Source organism: Citrus sinensis, chromosome 7 (assembly GCF_022201045.2).
Source record: "Citrus sinensis cultivar Valencia sweet orange chromosome 7, DVS_A1.0, whole genome shotgun sequence".
Classification (NCBI taxonomy): domain Eukaryota; kingdom Viridiplantae; phylum Streptophyta; class Magnoliopsida; order Sapindales; family Rutaceae; genus Citrus; species Citrus sinensis.
In genome coordinates this window covers 299,151-314,036 of record NC_068562.1, presented here as the reverse complement: position 1 = coordinate 314,036, position 14,886 = coordinate 299,151, and the positions used below count along the sequence as shown (strand labels likewise).

General features: G+C 37.2%; 2 protein-coding genes across 2 annotated transcripts; one reads left to right on the top strand and one right to left on the bottom strand.

Moving 5' to 3' along the window:
- Window positions 1-474: 474 nt before the first annotated feature.
- Window positions 475-9,774, top strand: LOC102613015 (exosome complex exonuclease RRP44 homolog A). The gene is made up of 23 exons (XM_006467042.4): window positions 475-878; window positions 984-1,141; window positions 1,250-1,305; window positions 1,431-1,553; window positions 1,674-1,804; window positions 1,926-2,169; window positions 3,155-3,308; window positions 3,434-3,674; window positions 3,797-3,953; window positions 4,207-4,275; window positions 5,119-5,244; window positions 5,357-5,409; window positions 6,186-6,292; window positions 6,411-6,465; window positions 6,578-6,677; window positions 6,825-6,936; window positions 7,724-7,844; window positions 8,210-8,269; window positions 8,356-8,461; window positions 8,544-8,639; window positions 8,893-8,974; window positions 9,049-9,114; window positions 9,289-9,774. The coding sequence occupies exons 1-23, from the start codon at window positions 693-695 to the stop codon at window positions 9,485-9,487; spliced, it is 2,802 nt and encodes a 933-aa protein (XP_006467105.1). The 5' UTR covers window positions 475-692; the 3' UTR covers window positions 9,488-9,774.
- A 615-nt stretch (window positions 9,775-10,389) lies between these two features.
- On the bottom strand, window positions 10,390-14,728 carry LOC102613314 (protein PIN-LIKES 7). Its single transcript, XM_006467043.4, has 11 exons — window positions 14,547-14,728; window positions 12,777-13,130; window positions 12,600-12,679; window positions 12,346-12,470; window positions 12,108-12,229; window positions 11,772-12,002; window positions 11,524-11,637; window positions 11,332-11,432; window positions 11,207-11,259; window positions 10,908-11,093; window positions 10,390-10,810 (listed from the first exon to the last, which is right to left on the bottom strand). Exons 2-11 carry the CDS (start codon window positions 12,909-12,911, stop codon window positions 10,686-10,688), a joined length of 1,272 nt encoding a protein of 423 aa, XP_006467106.1. The 5' UTR covers window positions 12,912-13,130; window positions 14,547-14,728; the 3' UTR covers window positions 10,390-10,685.
- Window positions 14,729-14,886: the final 158 nt, after the last annotated feature.

Here is a 14,886-nt window from a genome sequence, read left to right as displayed (position 1 = left end):
ATTTTGAAAAATGTGTTCTAAATCTTTTCTTAATTTATCGAAAGAAAGAAAATATTTCCTCATCTCACAATTCGACACTGGTAAAATATTGTTGTATTCTGACTTCAGGTTAGATTAGGATTCAAATCAAGGAGAGCTCAGTCATGCTGTTGTTCTGTTGAGCATGGTGGGGGCGGGTGAATCTTAGAAAATAAAATAAAATCGATTTTCGAAAAAAAATTAAAAAATTAAAAAATTAAAAAAAAAATCGTAATCTGGCGAGAATCTTATGGGTTCTTTGAGCCAGATCTGGGCCTGTTTAGAGACCCATGGAACGTAGGTTGTATATTTCTCAGTACACCCGCTTTTGACTACTGGATCTTTATTGAACGACGTGATGGGTAAATATGTAGGCCTGGCGCAGTGGCGCTTTTAGTAAAAAATTTCCGATTCCCTCCCTCACCTTCATTGATCTTCTGTTTTGACTATTCGTTTGAAGAAAGTAAAGAAGAAGGGGCAAAACAAAAAAAAGGCGCTGTTCCTCGCCTCTCAAGCGTCTTCACATCAGAGGCTCACAGTTACAGTGGCGGCAGCGACGCATTATAAATAAATTAATTAATTAAAAAAAAAAAAGAAAAGGAAGAAAGGTTCTGCAAACTACTGAAGGCTGAGGCACATCAGGCATCTTAATTGGGTTCAGAGGAGAGGCAAACATGTTAAAGAGCAAATCATACAGTAGGAAGACCAAAAGTAATAAAATTAAAAAGGAAGTAAGAGAAGTCTATCTCCGAGATGACATTTGGTGCGGTGCTGCTTCTTGCTCAACCTGCGACTCCTCCGCCGCTCGCTTGTCCGCTTCCACGATTCTTGTCGTCGACACTAACGTCGTCCTTAATCAGGTTTTAATACTTCACCTTTTGCCTTTTGCTTTTTCTTTTTTTCTTTTTCAGTTCTATTTTACGCGTTGAGTGAAACTGTGTTGTTTTTTTACTTTTATGTTTTAGATTGATTTGCTGGAGAATCCCGCGATTGATGACGTGGTGGTGCTGTCTGTGGTGTTGGATGAAGTTAAGAACAAGAACTTATCGGTTTACAATAGAATTAGAGCTCTTTGCAGTAATTCTTTGAGAAATTTCTATGTTTTCTCAAATACATTTCACAAGTAAGCAATAATAACTTTCTTTTCTTTTTCAATTTTACTTCCCTTCAGTTCCTAGCTTTTTTTTTTTTTGAGGTTCTAGTTACATTCTAGATGTTGCTTACTTGCCAGGGATACACATGTAGATAAGATGGATAAAGAAAGTCCTAATGATTTGAATGATAGAGGTTTGTTCGAATTTATTTTTTTTATGATATTTGTTTCAGAATAATTAATGTAGTTAATCTCTGCTTTGTAAGCCGGAATTTCTGTTTCTCTATGTATCGTGCATTTCTGTGAACTTGTGATATAGCAATTCGGGTGGCAACTCAGTGGTACCAGAAGCATCTTGGTGATGCAACAAAGGTTTTACTTGTGACTAATGATAGGGAAAATATGAGGAAGGCTACTGAACAAGGCATATTTGCTGAGACAAGTATGTATATTACCTTTAAGGTTCAAATAGTGGCCGTCTTTTACAACTTTTTCATGATTATTATAGCATATCGGTGGAACTACTTGTTCATGAAGCCTAACGTTGAAATCTCTATTTCAGTCGAGTCGTATGTGAAGTCATTGGGTCAACCCAATTTGCTTGACCTGCTTGTCCATCCTGCATCTGAAGATGTAAACATGGAAGATGTTGAAGATTTGAGACCATCTAAGAGGAAAGTTATTTATACAGAGGTATCAGGGTCAAATCTTTTTCTTTGTTTTTTAAAATTTCTGATTCAAAAGTTTGGATGGTTATGTGTTTACTTGAAAGGTTGGAATTTTTAGACTTTATTTTTTATTGGTGTTTGTTCAGCACAAGCCCATGTCAGAGATTACTTCTGGGTTGCGTCGTGGAATATACCATCAGGGAAAATTGCGAGTTAACCGTTACAATCCATTTGAAGCATATGTTGGAAGTGAAAGTATTGGTGATGAAATAATCATCTATGGACGTACAAACATGAATAGGGCTTTTGATTGTGACATAGTTGCCGTGGAACTTCTACCCCAAGAACAGTGGCATGAAGAGAAGTCTTTATTTATAGCAGCAGAGGAAGGTTTGTTGCCATTGTGCCTCTGGTTCCTCTTAGATCTAACAAAAACGCTTAATAATTGATTAATTCCATATGCATGTGCACTTAAGATGTTCCAGTCGATAGATTTCTTTTGTTAAACCTAATCTTCTAGTAAGGTACTTGAGCTTATGAATTTGTCAACATGTTTGTTAGGACTCCCTTTTGCATTAGATTATCCTCTAGGCAGGGAAAAACTCACCTTCACTCTCATGCAGCTGTTAGTCAAAAGTTATACCAATAATGAAATATTTGCAGAACCTAACAGTATACAGCATGACTGAACAAATTGAGGGTTCAGTAAATACTGACTCTTTACTATCTCTCAGCAACTTACTATTAGGAACTGCAAATATTTGCTATTGGTATAGCTTTTGATTGACAGTTGCACACGAATGAAAGTGTGTAACACCCTAGGCGAATCCCACATCGGCAAAGCACGGGAGAGATGCTGGGTTTATAAGGGGTGATCCACACCTTAATTGGCAAGACGCGTTTTGGGGTGTATGGGCGCCCCAAGAACAAATCCGTGCGGGCCTTGTTAAGGCCCAAAGCGGACAATATCTTGCCAGGTCTGGGTTGGATCATGAAATTATGGTATCAGAGCAGCTCCGCGTGTCCTCTTGAGCGATGGTGGGGCACACCTCAGCGAGGACGCTGAGTCCCCAAGGGGGGGTGTATGTAACACCCTAGGTGAATCCCACATCGGCAAAGCACGGGAGAGATGCTGGGTTTATAAGGGGTGATCCACACCTTAATTGGCAAGACGCGTTTTGGGGTGTATGGGCGCCCCAAGAACAAATCCGTGCGGGCCTTGTTAAGGCCCAAAGCGGACAATATCTTGCCAGGTCTGGGTTGGGTCATGACAAAGTGAGTTTCCCCTACCTATTGGATTCTCTTTTTCTCTCTGCATGAGTTCAGGCACATGTTTGCGATCATTTTTTTTTTTAAGCATCTTACTTCCTCACAGATGATGAAGATGAGGATGATGTTCATCTGGCTCCAAGTAGTGCTGATGATGCTCCTAGAACTGCAAGTGTCGCTGCTGCTGCTGGTGGTGAAAATTCTGCTCCAAGTCGTCCGTCAGGCCGTGTTGTCGGTATTATAAAGCGAAACTGGCATTCGTAAGTTGACTGATATTTGTGCTTCTTTATTTGTTTGTGAAAATGGTGCTTGCATAATTTTGTTTTCCTGTTCAATACCTTTTATCTTTTCTCATATATGTTATAAATTTAATCATTCAATGCAGTTATTGTGGATCATTGGAGCCAATGCCCATGCCTGCCGGTAGTGGTAGTGTTGCCCATGCATTATTTGTCCCCAAAGACCGAAGAATTCCTAAGATTCGGATTCAAACTCGACAGCTTGGGAATCTTCTGGACAAGAGAATAATTGTGGCAGTTGATTCTTGGGACTGCCAATCACGTTATCCTTTTGGCCATTATGTACGGGTCATAGGAGAAATAGGTGACAGAGATACTGAAAGTGAGGTACTTAATAGTGATTTCACCTTTGTGAATGTGTGTGTGGAGATTTTGTGCTGGTTAAAGAAGTTAAAAAAGCAGTTAATCTTGAGATCGACATCACATCAGTTACTTTGTGGATGCTGCAGATGGTCCTCATAGATAATGATATTGATGCTAGACCATTTTCCACTCAAGTTTTGGCATGCTTGCCGCCATTGCCATGGTCGGTTTCTTCTGAAGATTTGGCCAATCCTATAAGGCTTGATTTACGAGATCTGCGTGTCTTTAGTGTGGATCCTCCGGGTATATGGCTAATTTAAAGCATACGTATTTTTACTCTCTCTCTCTCTCTCTCTCTCTCTCTCACTCACTTTATCTCTCTGTCTCTGTCTCTCTCTATCTCTATATGTGTGTGCGCGTGTGAAAAAGAGATGATAGATTGATTAAAATGTTATGATTTTGGTTTTCTGTTGTCTGTACTTAATATTCTTGATTTCATAAGAATATTGAACATGTATTAAATCATATAAGGATTTGGTGCTTTTGGTTGTTACAGGGTGCAAGGATATTGATGATGCATTACATTGTACAGCTCTTTCCAGTGGAAATTTTGAAGTTGGAGTTCGTATCCTCTGGATTTCTTACTAGCAATCATATTATAAATATGGATATGAAAGTCACTGCAATTTAAATTTGACATATGCAATCTATTTCTTTTTAGAGCATCTCAATGGTGTTATCATGGAATTTATGATTTTTTGTTAGGAAACTGAAACTTTTATCGAATTAGTACCATAGAATTTATGTTGTCAGTATCTCTCTGTAATTCTTCTTTTTCTTCTTTTGGTAACCCAGACTCCCGCATCCACCCAGACCATGCATCCATCCCGGCCAGGCCCTAAACTAGGGGTTTAGTCGAGCACTCCAACCCCATGACCCATGAGACAACAAAGGGTGGAATTTTAAGCTCACCAGAAGAATTGAACTTGAGACCTTGATACAGCCAAGTACCAGATCCCAGGCCCTCAGCGAACTGGGCTGCCTCTTTGGGGTCATCAATGTATCTCTTTGTTGTCGTCCTCTAGTCCCACCAACCATCTTTTTTTCCACAAGATTGTGATTGTAGCTGAATGCATCCATTTGATATCCCTGTCCATCTGGAAACCCTCCTTATTGCCTTTTGCAGTGGCCTGTTTTTATTTTCTCAAACTTTTAGGGCCTGCAACAACATACCATGAAAAAGGGTTTTGAGTTTCAATATTTCCTTTATTTTATTCTGGTAGACCAACATGATTTCTACCTACATTATTTTTATCATCCATTCAATAGCTTAATGATTCTTGTAATTTGTAACACGCACACCTTGTATTAAAAACCTGTTAGCTCTGGCATATATGTTTTTTATCATTATTCTTGTTGTAAGCGATAGGCATGAAGCTTCAGTATTCTTCTTTAATGTTTCAATTAGATATTGCTGATGTCACAAATTTTGTTCATCCTGGGACTCCACTTGATGATGAGGCCTCAAAAAGGGGCACATCTGTCTACCTCGTTGAGCGCCGAATTGACATGCTTCCTAAACCTCTAACAGAAGGCAAGTTTATGGACCTCTTTTTGTCCGTCTAGACGTTTTCAAGTTTGTTTCATGTACATGCATCCCATATAAAGTTTTGTTTAGCACACCTGGGGTTTAAATTTTCTTGCAGATATATGTTCACTGAGGGCTGATGTGGAAAGACTGGCCTTCTCTGTTATTTGGGTATGTGTTCCTTTGACTTTGATCATATTGTAGCTACTTTTGGCAGTTGGGGCTCTCTTGATTTGAACTATTAGACAAGCATGAATTACAAATGCAGACTTTGTATACGTATCAACATTCTTTAGACTTCTCTGAAGTCAAGTTTCCTTTTTTTTGTGGGGGGGGTTAATGAATTCAAGAGGCTGGGTGGATATTGATTATGCAATAATTATCCTGGGAGAAAATTCAATAGAGGTCTAGTTATGCTCTATGGTTGGTTGGACATCATAAAATGTTTATTTTTCATTTCAATTGGTGGAAAAGATGATATACGTGTAGACCCTAAAATAACCTATTGTTTTATTTTGGGATAAATGGTCGAAAAGGTGAAAGCGTACCTTCTGCAGACCCTGAAACAAAGCTTTAATTAGTGTTTCTTTTTGAGTTTTTCTTGGTTTGAGAATTTCTGTTGCGACTGATATGTACATTATCATTTTTGTAATTTGTTTCATTACTGATTCTGAAGTTCGTCAAATGGAATTAGAGATTGGAGTACTAGTGTCATGCCACATAAATACTGCTTGGATGGGTGTTGTTGATCTGATTCATTTTTTATTTTGTTTGACTTCACTATTTGATTAGAAAGATCATTTAGATATATAACTTATGTGAGATTTATTCATTCTTGCATGGGCATGCCATGCAGACAGCACTCAGAAACATGCATGTTGATTGGACTAAACTACGTCTACTCATATATTTGAATTAGTACTTACAAGAAATTATTTAAATATCAGGAATTGACACCTGAAGCTGAAATTATTTCAACAAGATATACAAAAAGTGTTATCAAATCATGTGCAGCATTATCTTATGTTGAAGCGCAGGCTAGGATGGATGATAGGTGCTTTTTCTTACTTGGCCCTTTGCCCTTTTACAATATTTGGGAAACACTTGGCATATTCTCTGTAATTATAGCGGTCATGTTTTCTTTCTGAAGCATTTCGATTTTGTTTTTGTAGTCGATTGATGGATCCGTTAACTACAGATTTGAGAAATATGAATTCTTTGGCAAAGGTATGTGTATCTGGAACTTGCTTATTTAACTCATGAGGTATTAACTAAATTGGAATTACTTTGCACTGCAGTCTGGATTACTTTGAGAAACATGTTTCATATGATTATGCAGAAAATGAGGCAGAGACGCATTGAAAGAGGAGCTTTAACTCTTGCTTCTGCTGAAGTCAAATTTCAAATTGATACAGAGACTCATGACCCTCTTGATATCGGTATGTTGTCCAAGTAACTTCTATATATTTGAAAAAGTTTAGGCTTGTTTGATATTATTCTTTCTACTTCCTCTCCTAGGTATCACTTTCCATGCATCCAACCATACATTAATGATATGGTTGTTTTTTCTTGTTAATGTTTTGCAGGAATGTACCAGATTCGAGAAGCAAACCAAATGGTTGAGGAGTTTATGCTTGCAGCTAATGTTTCAGTGGCGGAACAAATCCTTAGACAATTCCCTCTTTGTTCACTTTTAAGGTACACTGATGTTTTTTTCAGTTAGTTATGATACATCAGCCCTTTTCTTTTCTCTCTTTTTTTTTTTTGGCCCTTTCTTGAAAGACTGGTTCACTTTGTGTATATTTTTGAATGAGGCTATAAAATACCATTATGATTGATCGAATAATAATGCTATAACTGGTTTGGTTCCAGCTTCTTTGTATTATGATTTTATTTATATTTGTCCAACAATTCCACAGGACCACAACAATGTATGCATTTTTTTTTTTTTCAAGATGTTGCTTAATTTCACAATGTTTAGAAACATGCGTGTTAGCAACCTGATTGTAACATATTTCAATATGGGGACTAGCAAACGGCTTTCTGACCATTTCATTCTAAACTAAAATCGAGTTGCAGGATGTAGATGTGTTTTAAGTCATGGTAATTTATGCATGAAGGAGGTGCTGTTAGCAGTGGGCAACTGGGAAAATGGCATTATAGCGCATCTTATAACACATACATTGCAAACTACAAAATGCATTCTAAACTAATTATTGTAGCAGTTGAAATTAGCAAAGCTGCATGAGAATCAGAGGGCAATCAATTTGTCTCTTCGTAAAATTGGGTTTAAAACAGGAGACTTGACAAGAATGATTTGGTTTTCCAAAAATCTGTAGCATTTGGTGTATCCATCTCTGTAAAGGATTGTATATAATTTTTTCTGCTAAAGTATGAGGTTGTGACAGAACAGTGAAAATGCTATTGTTTAACCGTGAGAAATATAACTCAATAGAAGTCCTACTGATGTTGTTTTTGTGTGCAGGCGTCATCCTTCTCCAACAAAAGAGATGCTCGAACCTTTGCTGCGTACTGCCGCTGCTGTTGGTCTCAACTTAGATGTCTCATCATCGAAAGCACTGGCTGATTCACTTGATCGTGCTGTGGTAAGGCTATTATGTAATTGCAAGTTTGTTTTCTGGTATACTTCAATCAGTTTTGGAGAGACTATGCTGTCTATGCAAGATATGCTTGTCAAGACTTAATGGGCTTTTAATTATTGGCATGCTACTTTATCTGGCTGTTGAGTTCTTTTTCTAAGTCACCTCGTCACTAAGTTCATGGTTAGTGTATGCATCAACTTATCCAGCTTTTTCAGTTTGTTCATGATGTGGGTTTCTTTCAAGGCATTGAGATGGTATATTATTATTCTGCAAGCTTTGTTAGTTTATTTGCAATGGCTTTAAGCTGCAGGTTACTTGTGTTTCACATTGATTCTCTGTCACTCCTGTATTTTCTTAATGCGTGCCAGGGTGATGATCCATATTTTAATAAGCTGATTCGGATATTGGCTACTAGATGCATGACACAGGTATTTTACTTGTATATTGGGTGAATTAAATATGTTTTATGTAGCCACCTCTGAACAGCATGTGTCTGTCTTGGATTGAAAATCAGGCGGTTTATTTCTGTAGCGGGGACCTCACTCCTCCAGAATTTCATCATTATGGTCTTGCAGCACCTCTATATACTCATTTCACCTCTCCTATAAGAAGATATGCAGGTCAGTAAGAGCCCTAATTTTGCAATTCTTACCTGGTTTATGAGATCTTTCAATTTGATTTTGGAACCTTCTGCTCTGGCAGATGTTGTTGTACACAGGTTGCTTTCTGCATCTTTAGGTATTTACAAGCTCCCATCAGTATTCCAAGATAGACCCCAACTTACTAGCATAGCCGATAGTAAGTTTTCTTTGCTGTTGAAACTCTATTGCTATGCTGCGGCACTTAGAAAAATATTTTATTTCTAGCTGGTTGCATCCATGTTTGCATGGTTGAGAGTCGTACCCAATGTGACAGTGAAATTATGAAACTGAAAATCCTGCCATCATGCCCTAATGATTTTGCTCTGGTTATTATGATGTTGTTGCTGATCTGCCTGTGCATTGGACATGTTTAAATTCTAATAATGTTGCTTGTTGAAACTTCCCTTCAGATCTGAATTATCGGCATAGGAATGCCCAGATGGCAAGTCGGGGTTCAGTGGAGCTTCATACTCTCATCTACTTCAGAAAACGGTATGCATCAGATACTCCTCCTCTCTTCCCTTCACAACTGACATACACGTGTGAAAATTTGTCCTTTTTTGTAGGCCCACGGACACAGAGGCTAGAATAGTGAAGATCAGATCCAACGGTTTTATTGTCTTTGTGCCCAAGTATGTCCTCTAACCTGTCCAAGTGCTTGTTTGAAGAGAAGAAATTTTTTTTATATAATATTTGAGCTCATAAAGAAACATAGTTCTTGATTATCGACTGCAATACCCGACTAAACTATGCAAGTGTGTGGGGTGGTGGTAGTGGCACTGACTGACTGGTGTTTTTGCAAATAGGTTTGGCATAGAAGGACCTGTGTACTTGACACCAAGAGGTCAGAAGGGAAGCGGGGATTGGTATGTAGACGAGCAGCAGCAGAAGATTGTAAAGATGGATGGAAATCTTTCTTATAGTGTTTTACAGACTGTGAACATTCACATGGAGGTTGTGGAACCTCAACCAAACCGGCCGAAACTCCAACTCACCCTCATTTAGAAGTTTTGGTGCGCCATTTCATTTTTCTGTTTGTAGACAAATTAGTTAATTAACTAACAAAGCAATGGTTGTGTGGTTCTGTTTTGCTGAACTAGATCTGTGTTGTTGCATCCATTATGTTTAGTGTACCAAGTTGAGGATAGGATGTTGTTTGATAGGCAGAGATGCAAAGAATATTGTATCATATTTTTTTTTTTTTTTGAAAAAAAAAACTTAAATTGGTTTTGTTTTGACTATTTATTCTTCGGTTTAAGTTAAATATAATTTTATTAGAATATTGCATTTTTCGCGTCGGCTTCTTGTAAATTGTCACTTTGTTGGTTATAATTTTATATCAATTTTAAGGTAACCTTTTGAATTTTGAAGTGGTGGGGGTTAAAAATTGAATTTGCGTTTTATTTATTCTTTTACACTTTAAAAGAAAAAAACTAAGGAAGTCCACGTCAGGCCTCTCTTGACCCACTTTGTTCACTAAATTTGTGGATGTTGCATCTTCTAATCATTGCATAAATGGAAATTAAATCTTTCGCGCAGTTCTTTTTAATCAGCGAGTTCTTGTAATTGAAAACAATGGTTGAGAACTGGGCAATTAACAAGCATAATACAAGAGATGATGCTTGGCGTTCCGGGCTTTGCATTTAACGAAGAAATTAATATTGGTTGAGCCAATTAGCATGCATGAAAGCCAAAGGTGGCTTTGCATTCATTATTATTAGTTCGTTGAAAGCCAGTCATCACATTCAATTAGAAAAGGCTACTCTTAATAAGGGATCAAGGAGCACCAGACTTTATATAAAGGCGATGGGAGTGCAGAGTAATTTCAACTCAAAAAATATTAAATAAAAAAAAAAAAAACACCACCACCAGCACTACACTCAGCATTGAAAAAGTAAAAATCAAGAGAAAAAAAAAAGATCATTACAATTTTCCATTTTTTCTTTTGTTTTTGGTACTTGCATTCTTACAATATATTCCTAATTGCTACCAAAAGAACATCCCCTCAAAACCAGACAGAGACAGGACGAGGGGAAAAAAATAAAAAAGAATGAATAATTCCTTTATAGGAGGAATGTATTGAATGCACTGACAGTGGCATTTGTTGTGATGATCTTCATGATCTGATAATAGACCTCAGTATTGACCAAAGACTTGGGAATGCAAGGGATTCAACTTTTCAAATGGGTGGGCTATTTACTGTTTAGGACAAGATCCACATGAAAACCATGGACCAGCCAGTGAGTGCTAAAGCGGCAACCAAGTATGTCCACAGAAACAGAACAGAGCACTCCTCTTGAGCCACATCAAACAGCTGTGTCATTGTACCTGCAAAGCCATAGATATAGCATTTCATTTCAAGTTTTATTTAAAGGTTAAATGAGGACTAGGTAGCGCCAGTGTATATTATTGTTTATATATTTACCGATATTCATGGCAGGTGGCAATGTGAATTGAACCATCAACACATAGTGGTATAAAGGGTCTGATGGAAGGAAACCAAGGGCGGCAGCAGCTTTAACTACCCATACACCAATAAAAGGAAGTGCTATGTATCGAACGCAAACCACAGCAATGATGATCAGTGGCTTTAGTGTTGACGAGCGTAAACCTGTTCAAAATTAAGAAATTAAATTAATATTAGTAGTAACCTGCTATTAGAAACGATTTATTAGATTGTGCTTTCTTATGGAACAAGAAAGTTGGAAAGTGTTGTATTTTCACCTTGAATGAGGTTGCCTCCCAATATAAGTGTGATACAAGGAATTGTTCCATCCCTGCAATAGGAAAAAGAACTTGTAGCCAGCCACCCAGCAAAACAATAAAATTGAGCCGAAACAAAAACATACCCAAGTATTTCAATTGAGTCTTGGATCACCCTCAAGGGAGCACTATCACCAATTATAAGATTTCTCAACCATACGACTGCTCCGAAGATGAATCCCACAATCTGTTAATTATAGTTAGATAAGTAAACATCATTTTATATATATATATATAGACAGAGTTGTTTAGCTCATAGTTAGGCTGAAGAAACTAACGGCGGCAAGTGTAGGAGGTGCGAGTAGCTCCTCCAAAAGTTGGTGAAGGAATTCAAGTGACCTCTTCCAGAATGATTCTTTTCTTGTTTGCAGATGTGATGCCTGGGGCACAATCTGCATTTATAGGTGTAATAGTTTAACCAAATTAATAGAGACAATAGATGACAGTTATAAATTGTTTACACAGTTAATTAATAAACAAAATACATGATGTTAAGCAAATAAAGGGAAGGGAGCTCAAGTCTGACAATTTGGCATTCGGGATCACTAGAAGACTTGGTCGACGCCACAAGTACAGAAACATCTTCTTGATCATCTGTTGTTCCCCTGAGAAGCTGAGTTTGAGCATTGGCATCAAAGTCCTTGTTGACTTCTTTGGGGACCTCCTCAGGCTCAGCTGCCTGAGCAAGTGCTTTATACCTAACAGACGATTGTTTTATAAGTTGATAACTGTAAGACCATATGAAGAAGCCGCCAAGCTGCATTAAATTAGCCAAGAGATACATATACTAAGAGTTATAAAAAAAGAAAAGAAAAAAATGGAAGACAGAACAAGGTAATAAAAGATTGCATTATTAAATTACCGCCATGGAGAAGGATGCATACGAGAGTCCAACGGAGCTGCAAACATCACGGTTACCGAATGGACTCCCTTGCTCATGGCAGATTGCAGGGACAATTATAAGGAGAAGATTACCCAAGTTACCTATTTCATTTTATTGAAGGAAGGAAGAAAGAAAGAAAATGAGAAAAGTTGAATTTTCAGACGCAGATTGAGTTTCGTCAGGGTAAATGGGAATAAATGTATATAATTTAATTGACCTGATGCACAAGTAGCGATGACCAAGCCTTCAAGATGAGGCTTTGGTCGTAGTAATTTGACAACTATCCACCCAAGAATTCCTCCAATCAAGAAGGTCATCGCGACGTTGACGGGCATAAACCACCTGACAAATGTATATATATATATATATATAAACAATTTATTAAGGAATATTGAAACAGCAATCGGCACCTTAATTTAATAATTCAAATTGAAGGCCCAATTACTACACAAGAAGCATCAACCAACTAACCATGAGATAATCTCTTCAAGTGTGACAGTCTTGGCTAAACTTGCAAACATGAGTGAGGGTGTAAACACGGTGAACACCATCTGCGTGCGCATTAATTAATTATTGGCAAAATTGAAAAAGCAAGAAAAACTAATTAATTTATGAAAATATATAATGAAGATGAAATGAGCTGGCTACCTTGTTCAAGGATCTTCTGGCGTCGGCGGTTAAGAGATTCCAATATTGAGTGGCCATGAGAGCCCCCAAAACGCTGATTAAGAGGACTTGTACAATCGGCATGGAAGCCACCTCAAACAACGTCCAGAATCCCATCTCTGATCACTCTTCTTTTGTTTTGCTTGATATCAAATCGATTATTTAAACGCCTAGCTAGCTAGCTAGCAAAGCTGAGCTAAGCTGGCTACCACGAATTCAACTAATTTCTTCTTCTTTCTTTCTTTCTTTTTTTTCTTTTTTTTTGTTGTTGTACAGTAGCAGACTAGTAGGTGGTGGTGGTGGTGGTGGTGGTGAATCCCAGATCCTAGCTAGAAGCTAAAAGAAGAGAAGGAAAGAAAAGAAAAGAAAATGGAGAGCAACATATTAGTTACAAAAATGTACAATTGTATGTATGTATGTATGTATGTGTATATATATATATATATATGAAAAAGAAAATTCAAGAAGATAATTAAGGAAATCAATCAAAACTAAATTACATTTGCATGTGAAGATAAAATCCAAAACTGGGGGAGGAAGTAACCGGGAAGGTACCATCATCACTTTGTGGGTATGTACTGCTACCTAGTTGCTTTGCTACAATTAATAATTGGTAGTAAGTAATAGTTACTTACACCTATAAAGCATAAACCAATTTGTGTTTTGTTTTGTTTTGTTTTGTTTTTATATATCACTCCATCTCCATCTTCCATCTCCATCAGTCAAATTATAAAACAAGTTCAGAGATTAGGAGGTGAGGTGATCCCCCAGCTAGCTGCTGCTTTCCCTTGGGCCGACGACGACGAGTCTCTTTACATCATTATTATTTGATATTTTCTACATAAATGTGTCCGTCTTTGCCAAAATTATAGAGTTTGTTTTTTTGAACTTTTCCTTTTCCTTTTTCTCCCAATCTTCTTTAAGCTAGCGACTCCTCATGTGACATTGAACCAATCATTCTAATGCATCCTCTAATTGCTTACTTTGATTCTCTGATGTGACCATTAACTTAACTAACCGTTTCCAATATTTCTCCCTTAATTGATCATAACCTTGATGTGTTTCCTTTCCTAAATATACCTACGTAAATAATTAGTAATTCATCATAATTTTCTTCTTCTTTTTTTTTATAAATATATATGTCAGTAATCAGGCTTAATTACCACGAGGAAGAAGAAGAAGAAGAAGAAGAAGAAGAATCGGGAAAGCTAGCTAGCTATTTAGAGAAGGGAGTTGCAAGACGTACGGTACAAGGCAATAATGAATTAGATGAAGCTAGCCAATTAAATAAATGTTTAATTAATTAGTTGTTAAATATATGTTACACACACACACAAAACTAATATAAATAAAGTATTCATCAAATTCAATTTCCATATCATAACGTCACAAGTACATGATCAGCAACTGCGTAGGTGGGGTGCTGTGGAAGATATATACATACATACATATAGTGATATAGATATGCCGACAGAGAAATTTACAACCGATTGATCGAGTTCTGGAAAAACACGGCCAAAGTTAAAAGGCTTGACTATCTGTATATGTAGCTTTCTTCTTTCGTGTCCCAATTATTGTTTTTAGAAGAAGAAGAAGAAGAAGAAGAACGAGCAGCTTCGTCGAACTACTTAATTTGAAGAAAATCAAAATCAAATTATTAAGAAGTACGGCGATAGCAGCAAGCAAATTAAATTAAAATGCACGCGCGGTGCTTGGGAAAATATGAATGAATGAACGATGAAATTGACAAACCTGGAACAAGATTGATCGTGTTTTCCGTTGACGGAGAATCGGAGCAAGATTAATGGAGGCCGCAAGAAGACCAATCAGAAGCTTCTCTCTCTATTCTAATTTTTTTTTTTTTCAACGAGAAACAAAATTGTACGATGTATAATTTTAATTTTAGTTCCTCCTTTATGCACAACGCAATACAATGACAATCTTCTATATATAGAGAAAGAGAAGCAAATTGAATGCGGGGACCACCAACCCTTCGTACATATAAATATATTGAAAGAATGAATCGCAGCGAAATTTTACATCAACAAAAATCATATTTTAAACACATGCATCAATTAATACATGTTACGTG